Here is a 19,611-nt window from a genome sequence, read left to right as displayed (position 1 = left end):
AATCTATGAGAAGGAACAGATACAAAAACATCTGCATGGATTTTTAAGTTTTCTAACATTACCTCACTATCAGATTATTTAAACCTTGTAAGTGAGTTCCTTGGCCAGAATCTTTTTATTCGTTCATGAGATGCAAGCATCGCTGGCAAGACCAGTATTTGCTGCCCATCCTAATTGAGAAGGTAGTAATTAGCCAGTTTCTTGAGCCACTGCAGTCCAACTAGCGTAGATAACCCCACAGTGCTGTGAGGAAGGGAGTTCCAGGAATTTGACCCAGCAACAGTGAAGGAACAGGGATCTAGTTCCAAGTCAGGATGGTGTGCGGCTTTGAGGGTACTTGCAAGCGGTGATGTTTCCATGTATCTGCTGCCCTTGTCCTTCTGGGTGTTAGAGATCGTGGGTTAGGAAGGTAATGTCAAAGGAGCCTCGGTGAGTTGCTGCAGTGTACAATGCTGCCACATTATGCTGGTGGTGGAGGGAATGCATATTTAAGGTAATGGATGGGGTGTCAATGGAGTGGACTGCTTTGTCCTGGATGGTGTTAGGTTTTTTTGGTACATAGGTAACCAACGGGACATAGTCTCTGGCAGAGAGAGGAAGTGTTATTGGAGCTGCACTCATCCAGGAAAATGGAGTGTGTTCCACCATACTCCTGATTTGTGCCTTCTGAATGGTGAACAGGCTTTAGGGACTCAGGGGTCAAGCTACTCACTGTAGAATTCCCAACCTCTGACCTGTTCTCTTAGCCACTGTATTTATATGTTGGTCCAGTTAAGTTTCTGTCAATGGTAACTTTATTGAAAATGGACATCGATTTTCCTAGTTTGCAGAAGTTTGCACATTTATAACTGCACTGATTGGTTTCAAATGAAGTTAACCTTTGCAATAAGTATATCAAGTGACAAGGTGCTGTATAAATGAAGTACATTAAATTATAATGACGCATCTGAACTACGGCATCTCCAACAATGCAACACTTCCTCAGTACTAGAGGTAATTGTCAATACCAGCTAAAAGTTCTGAACAACATTCTGGCCTTGAAGTAAGGCTTCTCTCAACTTAGCCAAGCTGACAATATTGGCTCAGAAACAGACAATTTCACCCAAGCAGCCCTTGTCGTGATTAAATATAACATACTTCTAAAACATTTATATAAGATCAAGTAAATATACAAGACTGAATAAAATTACTGGCTTATAGTCATAACATTGCACTGATCACTCACAACTGAACAGAACTATATTTACCTGCTCTGCACCTTCTGGATGGAAGCTCTGCTACTTGATTCCAGCGATCCTCTTTAAAGTCGTAGCACTCTACACTTCGAATAGCTTTAGGTGCCTGACCACCAACCACAATCATAACCTGCAACCAAAAGCAGCAGATCTGTGTTACAACGCAAATGCTCACAGCATAGACTCTTCTTGGTTGTGGAAACAGTTCAATTTTTTTTTAGTGTTGGTGTTGGTGTTTAAAGATGCCTACAAAATATAGGTCTTAAAACTTGCTACAATATCTGCTGCAATTCTGATTTCCTGGCTTGTGGATTCGGTGGCCACACAAGCAGGACAAGGCCCCCCCGCCCCCCCACCCCCGGATTCTATCTAACGTCCTCCTCAAGTCAACAGTAATCCAACAGGCATGTTTTCCACTGATGTTCTGTTATAATATGCCAAATCTGCAGAATTCAGATAAGCTGATCAAGTTTCATAAAAGCTGACAGACCCACAAAACGTTAACAACTCAAAAAGTAACATTCAACTAAAAAATAGTCCTGGCCAAAGGACAATGACCTCTACTTCAAGGCAAGTAATCCAGTTAAATTTCTCTCTTTCATCGGATTCATCAGATATTTTTAACCTCATGTCCATCTCCCAGTTGTTTAATCTGTATAACATATATAAGGTAGTTACATTGAGACATAAACTGTTATGTAAAACTGCAGCTATGCCCAATATTCCATTAGCTGCATTATGAAAAGAAAGATACTAAAATATACAATTTTTGAAGTAGCTCTGGCAGTGTAAAACTTCCTCTAGGGGTAAGGTTTTGGGGCATGGATTTTATTTGTGACATTATGGTGCATTTTCCACCATTTTGAAGTGCATTGTGATACAGAGCAAAGGAGTGTGAGCTCAGTAATCCTTGTTCCTGGTGTCTGAACTCTGTATTCCCATGTTCCTGGTGTCTGCATTGTCTGGGCTGTATCTCTCTTAAGTAGATCTGTGTTCAATGACAGTAAATTCATATCCACAAGGAACATAAGTGAAAAATAATTGCACGTTTGTGTCAGGTATTCACTTCACAAAATGAGGCATTTCACACAGGCTCTGGGTGAAAGTTAACTTACCATCCGAGCTGACTCAGTTGGCAACTACACCCATTAGAAGTGAACACCTGCTTATAAATCAATTTAAATCAAATCCTATGACATCATTAGCACCTCAAAATGATTTTAATATGGCAGATCATGAGGCAAGCCTGCCGAGTAAAACATAGCAGAGTTGTTTTCACAAATCGCCTGAATTAATAAGAAGCTGGATTTAAAGGCATACTCACTAGCAGTCAGCTCATTATATTGGTTCACCATTATGAGAGTGCATTCCCAAAGCAGTTCCAAAATTATAGCTTGCACTTTGATCCTATTCCCCCTATTTTAGCCACACACTTAGTGCTTTATTACGACTGTTATTTTTGCTTCTTTTTTTTTTGAATGGAGAAACAGAACAAGCAGTACACAAGCTTGTTTCTTGGATATCTGTGAAGTGCAGTGAATAATGGGCTTTTACTTCACTTTTCCAGATCAAAACAACACATTACATTTCCAATGGGAATAGACAGAGATGAGTCTTCTGGGAGTTGCAGCAATGACTTACTTTCAGCACTGCAAAACATCAACAATGGCACACAATGAACCAACACCCCCCTCCCCCCCCACCTGATCATTCCGCTTTTAATTGTGTACATTACTAAATCAAACGACAATGATGTCGCACAGTGGTTAGCACTGTTGCTTCACAGCGCCAGGGTCCCAGGTTCAATTCCTGGCTTAGATCACTATCTGCGCGGAGTCTGCACGTTCGCCCTCTGTCTGCGTGGGTTTACTCCGGCTGCTCCGGTTTCCTCTCACAAGTCCCGAAAGACGCGCTGTTGGGTGAATTGGACATTCTGAATTCTCCTTCTGTGTACCCGAACAAGCGCCAGAATGTGGCGACTTGGGGCTTTTCACAGTAACTTCATTGCAGTGTTAATGGAAGCCTACTCGTGACAATAAAGATTATTATTATCAATGCGGGACCGATAGCATAATCATTTGAAAGAAGAGGCTCGTCAGCCTTGAACATACTTTGAACAGGTCGGGCATAGATGTGACTTCCAAGTGACATACTATATCCTAGAGACAAGGAATCACAGCTCTAAACTACTATCACAGTTAACATTTAAGTGAGCCAGCAGAATTTAAGGTGGGGCTATTTTCACTGTGGGTCTTCTGTTGATGAAAAGGTGTTTTGGTGAAAAGGTTGGATACGTTGTTTATTGGCAAATATATTGAATTTAACTTGCTCCTTAAACAGTTCTTCCACCCATCCCCAAAAAGGTGCTGTGAAACAAACGACCAGGAAACCAAAACTAAATTTCCAAATTGTTTTTATTACCCTAATGGCTAAACAGGCCCAACAGATTGCCATGGAGAAGGCCAAAGGATCATTTTCACATGTCTACCAATAGTGCTTCTTCAGAGGCAACAACGACCAGTCTTCTCGGATTGCTCAGACACAGCCTGCACATTCTGAAATTTGTTCTGAAGTATATTTGGCATCATATAAATAATTTCCGGAAAAAGTGCGTACAGATAAATAAAGTCACAGTAAAGGCCATTAGAATGATTGTTTTATAAACGAGAGCATAGTATAGGAAAGAATTTGATTTGCACCATTCTCAAACGCAGGACATCCCAAAGCGCTTCATAGCCAATAAAGTACTTTTCAAGCATAATCATTATTGTAGAGGCAAATTTGCAGGCAGTAACAAAATATACTACCAGATAATCTATTTTAATGACATTGTTTATGGGACAAATTTCGATTCCCCTTTTCTTCAAATAATGGGATCATTTACTTCCACCTAGAAGGGCAAATGGGGTTTTGGTTTAAGGGTTCATCCACAAGATGGTACTTTTGATAGAGTAGCACTCCCATGGTACTGCACTGAAGTAGCAGCCTAGATCTACAAGGTCAACAAGGAAATAGGGAATTAAGACTACAGCACTGGTATTCTTGCTCTGTACTTTTGTGACTGAAATTCAAAAGCTTCTAAACATTGCAATGCGGCCAATACGACCAATCACAAGACTGGTTCTTTGAGAGAACTTGGCACTATCATTCAGATGTGAAAATAATATTGCTGACCGAGGAATGTGGTACTGCTAGGCAAACCAAACACTTTGTCTTGAAGAGACACAACTGGACATCTTGAATATAAACAACCAGACCAATCAATTAAAATGTCAATCCAAAGAGACGTTGCGAATTGGAATCAGTACGTGATGTTATGGTCAATTGATTCTCTTTAAAGTTTTTTAGTTAAAGTTAAAGTTTTTTATTAATATTAAAAAATCAATAATTAATATTAATCTAAATGCACATTCTCCCTTTAAATATTTCATTTAAAAATCTGATACAATTTCAGCAGCAGAACCTATTGCGGGAATATGATTCAATATTCAATCGACAAAGTTAGGAAACAATTACGAAAAGCATAGCAAACAATTTGTCAGCAGTTTTCAGTGTACTTTTGTTGTATCGTCAAATCACCGAATCATCAAATGGTTGCAGCACAGGAGGCTTTTATTCAACCCATCATATTTATGCTGGCTCTCTGCAAGAGCAACTTCCTACTGCTTCCGTGTAGCCATGATTTAAAAAAAAAATTATCCAATTTCATTTGAAAGCCACAATGGATGGAATTTTCCGTTTGGGAGAATATGGCTGGGATTGTCGCTTCTGGGAACTAAGACAACACGCCGGCGGGAAAGCTGGCGCAAACGACTCCGGCATCAATGGCCCCCCAAGGTGAGGAATTCTCACCTTTCTAAGGGGCTAGGTTGATGCTGGAGGGGTTGGCGCCGCTCCAGCCGGCGGCGAAGGGATCACGCGAGTTCGCGCAACGGCCGACGTGATCTCGCGCATGCGCGGAAGGGCCGGTGTAATTCTGCGCATGTGCAAATCGGCCGGCATATTTTTGCGCATGCGCGGGGGAGTTCTCTCTCTTCTCCGCGCCGGCCCCCGGGCAACAAGGCGGAGCCCTACAGGGGCCTGGCACGGAAGGAAGAAGTGCCCCCACGGAACAAGCCCGCCCGCAGATCGGTGGGCCCCAATCGCAGGTCACCCACAGATCGGTGGGCCCCAATCGCAGGTCACCGCACCCCCCCGGGGTCAGATCCCCCGCACCCCACTCGAGGACCGCCCATGCATACTCACCTGCCAGGTCCCGCCAGTGCATGAGTTGAGTGATTCACGCCGGAGGGACTGGCCAAAAACGGACGGTCGCTCAGCCCATTGGGGCCCGGAGAATCGCCGGGGGGGGGGGGGTCGCTGCTAATGGCCTCCGACTGGCGTGGCAGGAATCCCGCCCCCGCTCAAAAAACAGCGCCGGAGATTACGGCAGCCGGCGTCGGGGTGGGATTTGCGCCTCCCACTGGGGATTCTCCGACCCGGCGGGGGGTTGGAGAATCCCGCCCTATGTTCTCCCGCTGGAGATGAATTGCAGCAGTTTTACGATCCCCTTGCGGTTGTAAAGCAGGATGCAATTCAGTATTCCATGCCATGCACATTCATGCATAGCGTGGAATACAAGGGACACCCAGGGAATCCCGCTATCGGCTGCCATCTTGAGTGGGCAGCCCGAGAGTGAGGTCCTGTGGCCGGCGGTCTCCCCCTACCCCGCCCCCCTCCACCGCACAGCAGCCCCAGCCCCCGGATTGCTTGGCAGCGGCCCCCATGGCAATCCTCCGGGCCCCGATGGGCTGAGCGGCCACCCATTTTCGGCCAGTCCCGTCGGCGTGAAATGGACATGGTCCATCCCGGCAGGACCTGGCTTGTCTGCCGTCTAGTGGGGTCCTCCACGGTGGCCTGGCCAGCGATCGGGCCGACCGATCTGTGGGCAGGCCTGTGCCGTGGGGGCACTCTTTCCCTCTGCAAGGCTCCGTGATGGCCGGCGTGGAGACGGAACCCCCTGCGCATGCGCAGGAAACACGCCAGCTGTTCTGCGCATGTGCCAGAACACGCTGGCAGTCCTGCGCATGCGGAAACTCACGGCGGCCGGCGGCGGCACTTCGGCGCGGCGCCAACCCCTTCAGCGTTGGCCTAGCCCCCGGAATTGCGGACGATTCCGCAACTTCTGGGCGGCCCAACACCGGAGTGGTTCACGCCGCTACAGGCCGCCCCGCCAATTCTGGGAGAATCCCGCCCCAGGATTCTGTTTGTCTTATTAACCACTTCCTCAAACCGCCCTGCATCTACAATGATTTGTGCATATGTACTCATGGTGCCTCTGCTCCTGCACCCTCTTTTGAATTGTATTCTTTGTTTTATATTGCGTCTCCTCACTCTTTCCACCAAATCGTATCACTTCACACTTCTCTGCATTAAATTTCATCAACCACATATCTGCCCATTCCACCAGCCTGTCTATGTCCTTTTGAAATCTATTACTATCTTCCTCACAGTTCACAATACTTCCAAGTTTCAAAATTTGAAATTGTGCCCTGTACACCCAATGTCTAATATAGATCAAGCTGTGGTTCTAATACTGACTCTGGAGAACCCCACAGTATATCCTCCTTCAACCATTCGCCACTACTTTGTTTCCTGTCACTCAACCACTTGTAGCCATGTTGTCACTGTCTCTTTTATCCTATAGGCTCTAAATTTGCTGACAAGCCCTAATTGGCACTTCATCAAATGTCTTCTGGAAGTCTGTATACACATAACTGTCTAAACATACCTTCATCGACCCTTACCTTACAAAAAGCTCTAAGTTAAACACATTTTGCCATTAAATAATTTATGCTCATTTTCATTAATCTCCATTTGGCCTGGATTATCGTTTCCAAAACCTTCCCAACAACCAAGGTCAAACTAACTGGCCTGATGTTGCTGGGGTTATCCTTGCAGCTTGATTGAACAAAGGTTTAACGTTTCTAATTCTCCAGTCGTCTGGCAGCACCCACATATCTAAGGAAGATCAAGGTTTGTCTCTCCACGAATCTCCACCCTTATGTTCATTTAGTACCTCAGCCATACCTTCAGCCTCCTTTAGGGGCTGGTTTAGCTCACTTGGCTAGACAGCTGGTTCATGATGCTGAGCAAGACCAGCAGCACTGGTTCAATTCCTGTATCGGTTGAGGTTATTCATGAAGGCCCCACCTCCTCAACCGTGCCCCTCACCTGAGGCACGATGATCCTCAGGTTAAATCACCACCAGTCAGATCTCTCCATCAAAGGGGAAAACAGCCTATGGTCATCTGGGACAATAGCGACTTTACCTTTACCTGCCTCCAAACATAAATCACTTTTTAGTCCCTAATCAATTCCACTCCTCCGTTTATCACCCTTTTACTATTTATATACTTATAGAAACATTTTTGGGTTCCTTTTATGTTAATTGCCAGTATTTTCTCACATTGGGTGCGATTCTCCGGCCTCGTTACATTCCCGCTCAAGCGTAACATGGCCGGTGAATAGCGGGAGGGGCCAAAACGAGATCAGCACTGGGCGCTAAACAGTTTGCGATGCAACCAGCCCACTCCCATAGGCAAAATTGGGATCTCGCCATAAACCAATTATCACCACTTAAGCCCCATTTCCATACAATCAACAAGAGCGACCCCATATCCAACGGCCTCTCCTCATTCAGCGGCCTCCCCGCCAAGTGGTCACGCTGGCGCCAATGAGTACTCCTTTAGAAAAACGTGAACCTGGCGGAAGGGCTTCGGTGGGGAGCCGAGGAAGTTAGTAGCCATCTTTGCTCACAGGCAAAGAGCCCGGGGGCGCTGGGCTTCATGCCCCAGTGCTCGGCAGGTGGTGGAGGACCCTCGGCTGGAGGTGCGGTACCCTCCGCAGGGGGTGGGTTGCCATGGGGGGGTGGGGCAGGGAGGTGCTGGGGAGGCAACCGGGGGGGGGGGGGGGGGGGGGGGGGGGGGGGCAACTGCTCGCGGCACCATCATGCCAACCCCTGGATACTGTGTACCCGTTCCAGGGCAGCCCTTGTCCCTGCCAGTCTGCCCCACCGATCAACAATATCCCGCACCGACAGCTGAGGCCTCTGGCAGTGCGGCTGAAGGCTAGTGCTGATAGGGAATTATGCAATTGTGGTTAGGTGAGCACTTGACACAAGCCAAGTGGATTCCTGTGAGTGGGTGGGCCATGTAGCATGTGGGAGTCATTACCTAGCATCCCAATCACACCTTGATGTCTGGACACTGTGCTTGAACACTGCGGGAGGCATCACCATCAAAACACCCAGGGGATGGGACACAGTTCCGGGGACGTGTCCACAGCCGGATGGTGGCTGAGCGCCACGGGAAGGAAGGACCTGGAGAGATGTGCAAAGGGTTCGGAGGTCAGATGCATTGTGGAAGAAAGTGACAGAGGCATCATAATGGTTGTGCAAGAGTTTAATGTGCTGTACAATACCCCACTCCCAATGGTGCCGCCCCCCCGCACTCCCCCAACCCCCCACCACCTACCTGCACCTGCACCACCCCCCCCCCCCCCCCCCCGCAAACCCCACCACCAACCCCTCACCCCTCCCCTGGTGCCCTCAGCGATCCTCAAGTTGCCTGGCCATCCTAGCTCGACCACTACATCTATGTGTTTTCCCAGGATGCACATCTGAGGTGGAGGCTGCCAGCTGCCTGCCTCATCCTGTGACCTTTGATGCCCCTGGCAGGCCCCGGATCACTTGCTGGCGGCACATGGAACAGGGTGACCGTGTGCTGACCTTGAGATGCAGCCTCATCAGAGGGGTGGAACTCGGGGGAGCTGGTGGCCACCGTCGCCACTCCATGGGACGGGTTTGGGTTGGCACTCAGCGCCCCCTCCTCCTGATGGGTGCCCTTAGGGTCCTGGGGTCCACCTTGGGACGGAGGGGCAGCTGGTTTGAGCCCCAGCTGCCCCTGCATCATCTGGTTGTGCCAGCCCTGGCGGCTCCTCAATGTCTGTACCATGGCGTTGATGACCCTGGCGATGCTCCTCAGTGACTGGGACATGCTCTGCAGTGCGTCAGCCTCGCCCACCTGCGACTGGGATAATCTCCGCAGCGCTACAGCCATTCCCATCGGAGAGAGAGGAACATGTCTTGCAGAACCTCATCAAGGTCGGCCTGGTGCTGGGTGGCATCCCCCAGTGAAGCGGTCATTCTGCCGAGACCCTCAGCCATGGCCGTCACTGTGTGACACCTTGGAAACTTTCACTCATGGTGCCGAGATCGTGCACCAGGCTCTCCACTGCGGTCACCACCCTTGCAGTGCTGGTCCCGGTACCACCCATTGCTGGCACCATCTCATGCGCCCACAGCCTCTGGGGGAGCGACGCTGACATCTCCCTCTGAACGTCCCGGCTGCTCCCTATCGTCTCCATCAGCTCGGGTACCCCTGTTCCACAGGCTCAGCATCAGACTGGGGCCCAGCTGAGTCCTGGGATTCAGCAGATCTCCGACTGCTGTCTCGCCTAGGGATTCCTGCCTCACTTGATGTGCATCATCAGCAGTATGATGCTCACCAGATTGTACCACAGAAGCCTGTCCACTAACATGTCCCACCGAGGTGCATCTGAGCTGGTGGAGGGTGGGGATGCCAGCTATGCTGCGACTATAGTTACATCCTTGGAACTCTCACCCGAGGTGATCTCCTCGGAGTCAGAAGAGGGGGTCGCCCGGGATGGGCAGGCTCCGTCGGCTGGAGGACCTGCGGGAGAATGGGCATGTGGTCAGTGGGAGGGATGGGTCAGTCCATCAGTATGGCCATCAGTACTCATGGAGCCCGGTGGTTCCTCACCTATGCGATGTCTGCCAGCCTCCGCGTGGGTGACTGATCTTTCCTCAGCCACACCAGTCACCTCCAGGGCCCGATCCTCGAAGGAGGTGAGGATTCTTATGTCCGGCACCCCACCCCAGTCTGGGTCCTCTCCCGAAGATTGTGGAAGAGCTTTTCCTGCGGAGACACAGAGAGGGCATCATTAGCCACACGCGTGGCTCACACTGGTGGGAGAGAGCCTCCCTGGGCCGAGCGCCGGACGCTCGTGACAATTCCCACTCGTCACCACACTTCACAATTTTGTTGGAGAATTGCGCCCATTGTCTCATTGTTTCTCTTATTTCCTTTTTCCTCTTCCCCTCTGAACCTTCCTAATTCAGCAACTCGGCATTTGTTGTACATAATCCATTTTTGCTTCATTTCACTCTATTTCTTCAGTCATCCAGTGAGCTCTACCTTTCCCCTTCAAGGAAATGTACCTCAACTGTATCTAAACTATCTCCTATTTAAAGGCAGTCCATTGTTCCATTAAAACTTTGCCCGTCAGTCTTTGATGCCAATTCATTTGGCCAGATTCGCTCTCACCCCAATGAAATTGGCCCTTCCCCAATTAATACATTTTACTCTGGATTGCTCCTTTCCATAGCTGTCTGCAGCTAACACATATGATACTGTGATTACATAAATGCTCCCCCATTGACGCTTGATCCACTTGACCCACCACAGTCTCCAGAACCTGATCCAACAATGTTGGATTTGGAAACATACTGATCTAGAGGTTTCTCCCAGAACACACTTTAGAAAAACATATCCTCTCTGCCTTTGACACCATTACTATCCCAGTCACATTAGGAGAATTACGGTCCTCCATTATAACTACTCTACAATTTCATTGCAAATTTGTTCCTCAACGTCCTCATATCTTTGACGGTCCATCGAATACACACAATAGTGTAATGGTGTCGCTATTGTTTCAGAGGGCTAACCAAATAGATTCTGCTCTTGACCTTCCAGGATAGCCTCTCTTTCCAACACTAATATTCTCCTTAATTAATACTGCCAACATCATCCTTTTTTGCTCACCCATCTTTCCTGAATAACTTTTATCCATTCCTGTCCTTTATTGAGCCAGGTCTTTATAATCGCCATGACATCATGGGCGGGATTCTCTTAGCCCAGGACGGGCCGGAGAGTCGACGGGCCAGCCCCGAATCGGTGGGACTGCAGCGTGCATCCATCTGGGGGGGGGGGACCTGGCCCTCGATCGGGGCCTACCGATCGGCTGCCGGCCTCTTGGGCTGGGGGCCTCTTTTGTTCCGTGCCGGCCCCTGTAGCTCTACGCCATGGTGCGTCGGGGCCGGTGCGGAGAAGGGAGCCACTGCCGATGCGCGCGTTGGTGCCTGTCCCACAGCGCATACGCAGACCATCTGACGCCGGGAACGGCAGCTCCAGTGCCATGCTAGCCCCCTGTCGGGGTCAGAATCTCTGCCCCTGAGAGCATGTTGACGCTGTCGAGAAACGCGACGGTGTTTACGATGGCGTCAACGCTTAGCCTCAGGATCAGAGAATCCCGCCCCATATTCCCACATGGCTATCTGAAGCTCACTAACATTATTTACCACTCTGTGAATTCACATGCATGCACATTGGGCATGACAATTTAAAATTATTCTTTCGCAGGATGTGGGCCTCGATTTATTGCCCATCCCTAATTGCCCTTGAGAAGATGGTGGTGAGCTGCCTTCTTGAACAGCTGCAGTCCAGGTGTAGGTACACCCACAGAACATAGAACATAGAACAGTACAGCACAGAACAGGCCCTTCGGCCCTCGATGTTTTGCCGAGCATTGTCCAAAACCAAGATCAAGCTATCCCACTCCCTGTCATTCTGGTGTGCTCCATGTGCCTATACAATAACCGCTTGAAAGTTCCTAAAGTGTCCGACTCCACTATCACAGCAGGCAGTCCATTCCACACCCTAACCACTCTCTGAGTAAAGAACCTACTTCGGACATCCCTCCTATATCTCCCACGCTGAATCTTATAGTTATGCCCCCTTGTAACAGCTACATCCACCCGAGGAAAGAGTCTCTGAACGTCCACTCTATCTATCCCCCTCATTATCTTATAAACCTCTATTAAGTCACCTCTCATCCTCCTCCGCTCCAAAGAGAAAAGCCTTGGCTCCCTCAACCTTTCCTCAGAAGACCTATCCTGCAAACCAGGCAGCATCCTGGTAAATCTCCTTTGCACCCTTTCCAATGCTTCCACATCCTTCCTATAATGAGGTGACCAGCACTGCACACAATACTCCAAATGTGGTCTCACCAGGGTCATGTATAGTTGCAGCATAACCCCGCGGCTCTTAAACTCAAGCCCCCTGTTAATAAACGCTAACACCCTATAAGCCTTCTTCACGGCTCTATCCACTTGAGTGGCAACCTTCAGAGATCTGTGGACATGAACCCCAAGATCTCTCTGTTCCTCCACATTCCTCAGAGCCGTGCCATTGACCCTGTAATCCGCATTCAAATGTTTTCTACCAAAATGAATCACCTTGCACTTATCAGGGTTAAACTTCATCTGCCATTTTTCGGCCCAGCTCTGCATCCTATCAATGTCTCTTTGCAGCCTACAACAGCCCTCCACCTCATCCACTACTCCACCAATCTTGGTGTCATCGGTAAATTTACTGACCCACCCTTCAGCCCCCTCCTCCAAGTCATTGATAAAAATCACAAATAGCAGAGGACCCAGCACTGATCCCTGTGGTACACTGCTGGTAACTGGTCTCCAGACTGAAAATTTTCCATCCACCCACCCTCTGTCTTCTATGTGATAGCCAGTTACTTATCCAATTGGCCAAATTTCCCTCTATCCCACTCCTCCTTACATTCTTCATGAGCCGACCATGGGGAACCTTATCAAACGCCTTACTAAAATCCATGTATACGACATCAACTGCTCTACCTTCATCGACACAGTTAGTTACCTCCTCAAAGAATTCAATCAAATTTGTGAGGCAAGACTTACCCTTCACGAATCCATGTTGACTATCCCGGACTAAGCTGCATCTTTCCAAATGGTCATAAATCCTATCCTTCAGGACCTTTTCCATTATCTTCCCGACCACCAAAGTAAGACTAACTGGCCTATAATTACCAGGCTCATTCCTATTCCTTTTCTTGAACAGAGGAACAACATTCCCCACTCTCCAGTCCTCTGCCACTATCCCCGTGGACAGCGAGGACCCAAAGATCAAAGCCAAAGGCTCTGCAATCTCATCCCTTGCCTCCCAAAGAATCCTTGCGTATATCCCATCTGGCCCAGGGGACTTGTCGACCCTCAGGTTTTTCAAAATTGCTAATACATCCTTCCTCAGAACATCTACTTCCTCCAGCCTACCCGCCTGAATCACACTCTCATCCTCAAAAACATGGTCCCTCTCCTTTGTGAACACTGAAGAAAAGTATTCATTAAACGCCTCTCCTATTTCTTCTGACTCCATGCACAAGTTCCCACTACTGTCCTTGACCAGCCCTACCCTCACCTGGTCATTCTTTTATTTCTCACATAAGAGTAAAAAGCCTTGGGGTTTTCCTTGATCTGCCACGCCAAGGACTTCTCATGCCCCCTCCTAGCTCTCCTCAGCCCTTTTTTCAACTCATTCCTTGCTACCTTGTAACCCTCAAGCGACCCGACTGAACCTTGTTTTCTCATCCTTACATACTCTTCCTTTTTCCTCTTGACAAGAAATTCAACCTCTTTTATGAACCATGGTTCCCTCACACGGCCATTTCCTCCCTGCCTGACAGGGACATGTTAGGTAGGGAGTTCCAGGATTTTAGGATTTTGGCCCAGCGACAGTGAAGGAATGACGATATGGTTCCAAGAGGGAGAGAGTATGCCACTGGTAAAGCCACTGGACTAGTAATCCAGAGGTCCAGGCTGGACCTGGAGACATGGTTCAAATCCCACCACAACAGTTTGTGGAATCTCAATTCAATTAATAAAATTTGGAAGTGAAAGCAAATCTCAGTAATGTTAATCATGAATCGATCATCGTAAAAACAGATCTGGTTCACTGAAGGCTCCTTTGAAATGGCCCAGGAAGCCACTTAATTCAAGAGTCTGGGTGAGTTACTGCAGTGTATCTTGTAGATGGTACACACTGCTGCCAATATGTGTTGATGGCGGAGGGAGTGAATGTTGAAGGTGGTGGATGGGGTGCCAATCAACTGAGCTGCTTTGTCTTGGATGGTGTCAAGCCTCTTGAGTGTTGTTGGGGCTGCACTCATTACACTCCTGACTCTTTCTACAAATATCATTTGCATCAACATGGACCATGACCACTGAGTGTTCACCCTCCCCACTCAAAGAGCGCAATTGCATCAGTGGCTTGCAATTCCTGATAGCGGAACCAAAAAAGGGTGACGTCTCCACTTTCCTGCTGAGAGCCGTGCCAACACAATGCATACCTCAAACTGGACCTGTCGCCTCTGAAGTGAAAATCTCCCTGTGACTGTCAATGTTCCCTCTGACTGCCAGCCAGCACCCTGGGTTTGACCCAGAGGACCCAAGCATGAATAGCACCAACGCTGCCTTATAGGCCCCTCATTACGTTTATCTGCACTGACGGCACCCACAACCAGTCCCCATCACACCCAAGATACCATGCTCTTCCCAATGCACATTTTCATGCCCCGACAACACCCTCTTCTTCTCATATGCCTTCCCTGGAAGGCTGTCTCCTGACCACCCTCCCCTTCTGATGCTGCCTGCTGATGGCCTTGCTGCATCCCAAGAAACCTGAGACACAGCAGCATACTTACCAATCATCGGAGTCTGGAGGCTGTTGCTCAAGCTAGTGTCTAATCTGTTCTATACTGTCACCAGTGCAGTGATATGTGCGTCCATTGAGCTGGAGTCAAGGACTTGCTTCTTGGGTACGATGGTCACATCCCATGAATGAATATGTCAGAAAAAGAAAAAATAAGCTGCTTGTTCCTTCCCATTGACTTGGGTATGTAATGATATTTATTAATTATAACTCATCAAAGCTCTCCAATACCCTATGTGACACCATTGTGAGAGCTCCATTGAATTGCAGTGGCTCATGAAAGTCCACGGCAATCTTCTCAGAGCAACTAAGTGTGGGCAATAAATGAGGCCTTGTCAGCACCACCCACATCCCAAGAGCAATGAAAATAATACCTCCATATCACTGTTACTGTCAATGCGATATTATAAATGGTACCATGCCTTCAGTATCACTAGTTCACATTGTCTTTATCTGTTTATCTGTATATATTGGAGGGCTATGATGTGGAGATGCCGGCGTTGGACTGGGGTGGGCACAGTAAAAAATCTTACAACAAACACCAGGTTAAAGTCCAATAGGTTTGTTTCGAACCACTAGCTTTCCCTCAGGTGAATGAAAAGGTTGGTTCCAGAAACGCATCATGTCTCATTACATTCACCCCCCACCATCTGGCCTTGGCTTACCAAATCCTACCAACTGTCCTGGCTTGAGACAATTCACGCCTCTTTAACCTGTGATTATCCCTCTCTCCAGTCGCTCTGTCTGGACATGTAAAGACTTAATTACCTGCAAAGACTCGCATTCAAAGTATCGTCTTGCATCATTGACTTTGTCCATATAGGTGGTTGTGGAACTCACCTCTTCATTCACCCGAGGAAGGAGCTGTGCTCCGAAAGCTAGTGATTCGAAACAAACCTGTTGGACCTTAACCTGGTGTTGTAAGACTTCTTACTATATTGGAAGGGTATTTTTCCAATCGCACATATCATCGTGAAGTGCCTGTTAGGTAACCTGAAACTATACACATGAAACCAAAAATTCTTGATAAGTGCTGCCGGTCAATGTGGCTCCATGCCCAGAATGTGCCGGCAGAAAATTTTCCATTGTTACTTCTGACCAATCTTAGTTCAGCTTTGGATGGCAGTTTTAGACTATGAGATGAAATGAAATGAAAATCGCTTATTGTCACGAGTAGGCTTCAATGAAGTTACTGTGAAAAGCCCCTAGTCGCCACATTCCGGCGCCTGTTCGGGGAGGCTGGTACGGGAATTGAACCGTGCTGCTGGCCTGCCTTGGTCTGCTTTAAAAGCCAGCGATTTAGCCCAGTGAGCTACGGTAGCAGCCTGATCAGTCTGCACTCATACCTGTAGAAGACATATTAGCAAAGCTACTAGTCAGGAAAATAAAACATGTAGTTGCTTTTATTTCAAACTTTAAAACATTTTCTTTCCTACCTTGGGTAGGCTGATTGGGGTCCTTGGTCTTGTGCGCGCTGTCTTTATTGCAGCTCGTTGATCAAGAGGAAGCAAATGGTATTTCATGGCTTCAATTAGGAAATCTTTGCATGTATTATTATTCTTTATCAAAGCCTCTTCTTCTACAGTCTGCATGCAGCGGGGATACAGGCATGTGAGTCACATCAGCAAGAGTCATCAACAAATATGGCTTGACATACAATTACAAATGCTGCCTCATTTAAAAAGGTTGCACTGTGCCAGATAAAGGAAAATAAAGTCCTGTAACATGGCACAATACTCACCCTAAATGTTTCTCCAGAACTGAAAGAGAAAAACTACTTTTGTGCAAACATTGCATGACATTATGTCTTGCATGCACATGGGATCAAATCAAATTTGATAAAATACGAAAAGAGGAGTTTGGTATTTTGAAGTGGACTTCAGAAATGATCTTTTATTCATTTACAGGATGTGAGCATTGCTGGAAAGGCCAGCAAATATTGCCCATCCTTAGTTGCCCTTGAGAAGGTGGTGGTCCGCTGCCATCTTGAACCGCTGCAGTCCCTGAGGTGTAGGTACACCCACTGTACTGTTAGGGCTTAGTTCCAGGATTTTGACTCAGCGATAAAGGTGAAGTAATGCCGATTCCGGACTGATTAGCTGTTTTCTGGTCAGCACAGACACAATGGACTGAATGGTCACCTTCTGTGCCATAAATTTCTTATGGCTTGAATTTTAATTGGTGCAGCGGGAGCCCTGACAAATGTCCCAAAGCTTGAACCAACCCCACCTCAGCCATTTGCGGTATCCCCGGCCGCAATTTTCCACTGTCCAGCAACTAATTACTTGCCATCGGGTCTCCTCTCTTTAAAGGACGGGCTACCGCCCACAAAAGCCACTGGGAAATTGAAGGATCTGCAGCTCAGCAGCCACCAGATGCGGAGGCCACTGATGGGCTGCTCCTTAAAGACGAGGATGCCATGCAGGCAAGCTGCCCTCCTGGCCATTAAGAACACCAGGGCCAATCAGGGAGACACTGGCAAGGGTGTTATGGGAGCACCCATTGCTGCCGGGGACCCTCCAAGAGGACTCCACCCATCCCACCGCCCACAATCACAGGAGGCTGTCAGGTTTCAACAGGCAGTCTCTCCACTCAGCAGAGAGGCCCAACCATTGCTGGCGAATTGCTTGCAGCAGCAGAAAGAGATCCTTCATTGACCACAGAATTGGCTTTGTTGATCTCTAGGTTGGAAGGCTATCCACCAGCTTCCACTGCTGGTAAAACGCACAGCAGCAGTGGGGTAATGAGCACTCCAAGACCATTTTCCTTCACCATTATTTGACAATCCTCTGTTCCCAATCCAGACCCATGTTTTTTTTCCATGTGGTATTTTAAATTACAAAAGGTACTCCTGTTTGCAGTAAATTTGTTTAATAAAGTTTTTTCAAGTAGATTTTCTAGAAAATTATTTTGTGAGTATTGTAAAAGAAAGTCAAAAAATATTTCGCACCTGGATGGAATTTTGTTCCTTTTCAACTTAAACTTAATATTTTTTGGTTACACTTCTATTTCTGCTTAATTGCGTCGATATGTTTTTGAAAATTAAAACCTGGCAATAAAACATGTTCCTGACTACAAAAAAAGTACTCACGATGGGCTCTACCTAACATTAGGTCCCTACTCCATTAGCACTGCTGCTAACCTGTACAAGATAGTCCCGTGGAAGCAGAGGAAGACGAACATTTTCCATTAGTTTTGCCATGTGGTCCAGGCGAGCTTCTTTGTCATACTTTATCCAAGATATAACGGCTTCAAATACCTGCCGGGTGAGAAAGAAGCACGTGGAAGTCTGAATGAACTAAAGTGAGCATTTACTTTTGTAATCTAATTCTAACGCTATGCTCCAACCTCTATTCTTGCTCAAATCTTGTACTTGTGGCCTCTTGTCTAAATCAAAGAAAGATAGCTTTTTCCTTCAATTGCACTTTGCCTGGAGATATCCCAGCAGTTATACTAACATTGAGCCCACCAGTCAATTCCAGCTGGTTTAAAAGGGGATGAGAAGGGAAAAGGAGCAGTAAGCATTTGGGAGATGGGGGAGCATCCGGATATGACCCCACCCCCACAATTCCATACTCCGAATCGGCAACAAACACTGGTTAAAGATGGCTGACATGAAGGAGGGTGGATACCCCATAAAAGGTAAAAATGCTGCCACCAAAAGCCCTTTAAAACTGAAAACAATATAATTTGAGACCATAATTTTCAGGAATCCAGGCATTGCCCATGTTGCCAGGCATTCCTAACATTGCCCCCATGAGCGAGCTCCATTGCTGCAGTTGATGGTAAGGTATGGTGGCAAGTCTAGGTATATCTCTCTCAATGTCAAACCAGGTCCTCATTGAAGTGTTGCTCATAGCCTTTCATCTCATGAGACGCTGGTTTGCGTCTTGGTGGTCAACTTTGTTAAACATTGCCTTGTACATTCCCGTACCAGCCTCCCCGAACAGGCGCCGGAATGTGGCGACGAGCGGCTTTTCACAGTAACTTCATTGAAGCCTACTTGTGACAATAAGCAATTTTCGTATGGCTCACCTCCCTCGCTATGGCCTGACAGTTTCTGACGCAATTACTGCAGATGAAGGCTGAGAAGACACAAGATCTGCTGGCCTCTGTAGTTTGTTTTGGGCCCTCTTCTTGGCCAACTAAGCTTTTTGTTTCTCTTCATCTCTTCCAACGCCCCCTTCTGAACAGTCAGGCTAAAAAGTGGTCCTGACCATCAGCAACTGTCTCCCAGTTGTCTGTGTCGATGTCCCCTATCTTCATATCTTGGTTACAAGTAGCCCGTTGACCGCACAGAAGGCTTTTGGGTATACAGCTGCATGTCACCAATTAAGTGTACAGGCTGAGCCATTGCAGATGTCATTGTATGCTGACTGAATTAATATGCTCCAGGACTTCTGAGTTAGTGAGATCGATGAAGGCAATATTTGATGGTCTTCTTTGTTCACTGCATTTCTTTGCAGCTCCTAAGGCAGAAGATTTGTTGTCGATTGTGGATCTTCCAGTTCTGAAATCACGATGAAATCTGAGACACATTTACATGATGGCAAAGGCAACAGGGGCAAATACTTTCCCCATGATCCTCAGTAGGGAGATTCCTCGATAGCTGTTGCAATTATTGCAGTCACCTTTGTTTTTGGACAAGGTCATAATCTTGACATCAGGTATGTCTTGAGGCACTGACCAACCTACCTCTTGCAAGTAAGGCAAGGTCCCTATGGTGTCCAGAGCTT

General features: G+C 47.5%; 1 protein-coding gene across 7 annotated transcripts in view; it reads right to left on the bottom strand.

Annotated features, from left to right (window-relative positions):
* The window catches only part of LOC140426979 (kelch-like protein 3), a 177,871-nt gene that overhangs the window by 33,429 nt on the left and 124,831 nt on the right, over positions 1 to 19,611 (bottom strand). For 6 of the 7 annotated variants that reach the window (XM_072512329.1, XM_072512334.1, XM_072512330.1 and 3 more), the window contains 3 exons: positions 18,018 to 18,134; positions 16,312 to 16,461; positions 1,248 to 1,365 (listed from right to left, as the gene is read on the bottom strand). In XM_072512329.1, the coding sequence (XP_072368430.1) occupies positions 1,248 to 1,365; positions 16,312 to 16,461; positions 18,018 to 18,134 (385 nt within the window). The remainder of the gene's footprint in view (positions 1 to 1,247; positions 1,366 to 16,311; positions 16,462 to 18,017; positions 18,135 to 19,611) is intronic. The other variant, XM_072512333.1, reaches the window with a different exon arrangement.

Source organism: Scyliorhinus torazame, chromosome 7, assembly GCF_047496885.1.
Source record: "Scyliorhinus torazame isolate Kashiwa2021f chromosome 7, sScyTor2.1, whole genome shotgun sequence".
Classification (NCBI taxonomy): Eukaryota; Metazoa; Chordata; class Chondrichthyes; order Carcharhiniformes; family Scyliorhinidae; genus Scyliorhinus; species Scyliorhinus torazame.
The sequence above is the reverse complement of the archived record's forward strand: the minus strand, read 5'-3'. Positions and strand labels throughout refer to the sequence as shown.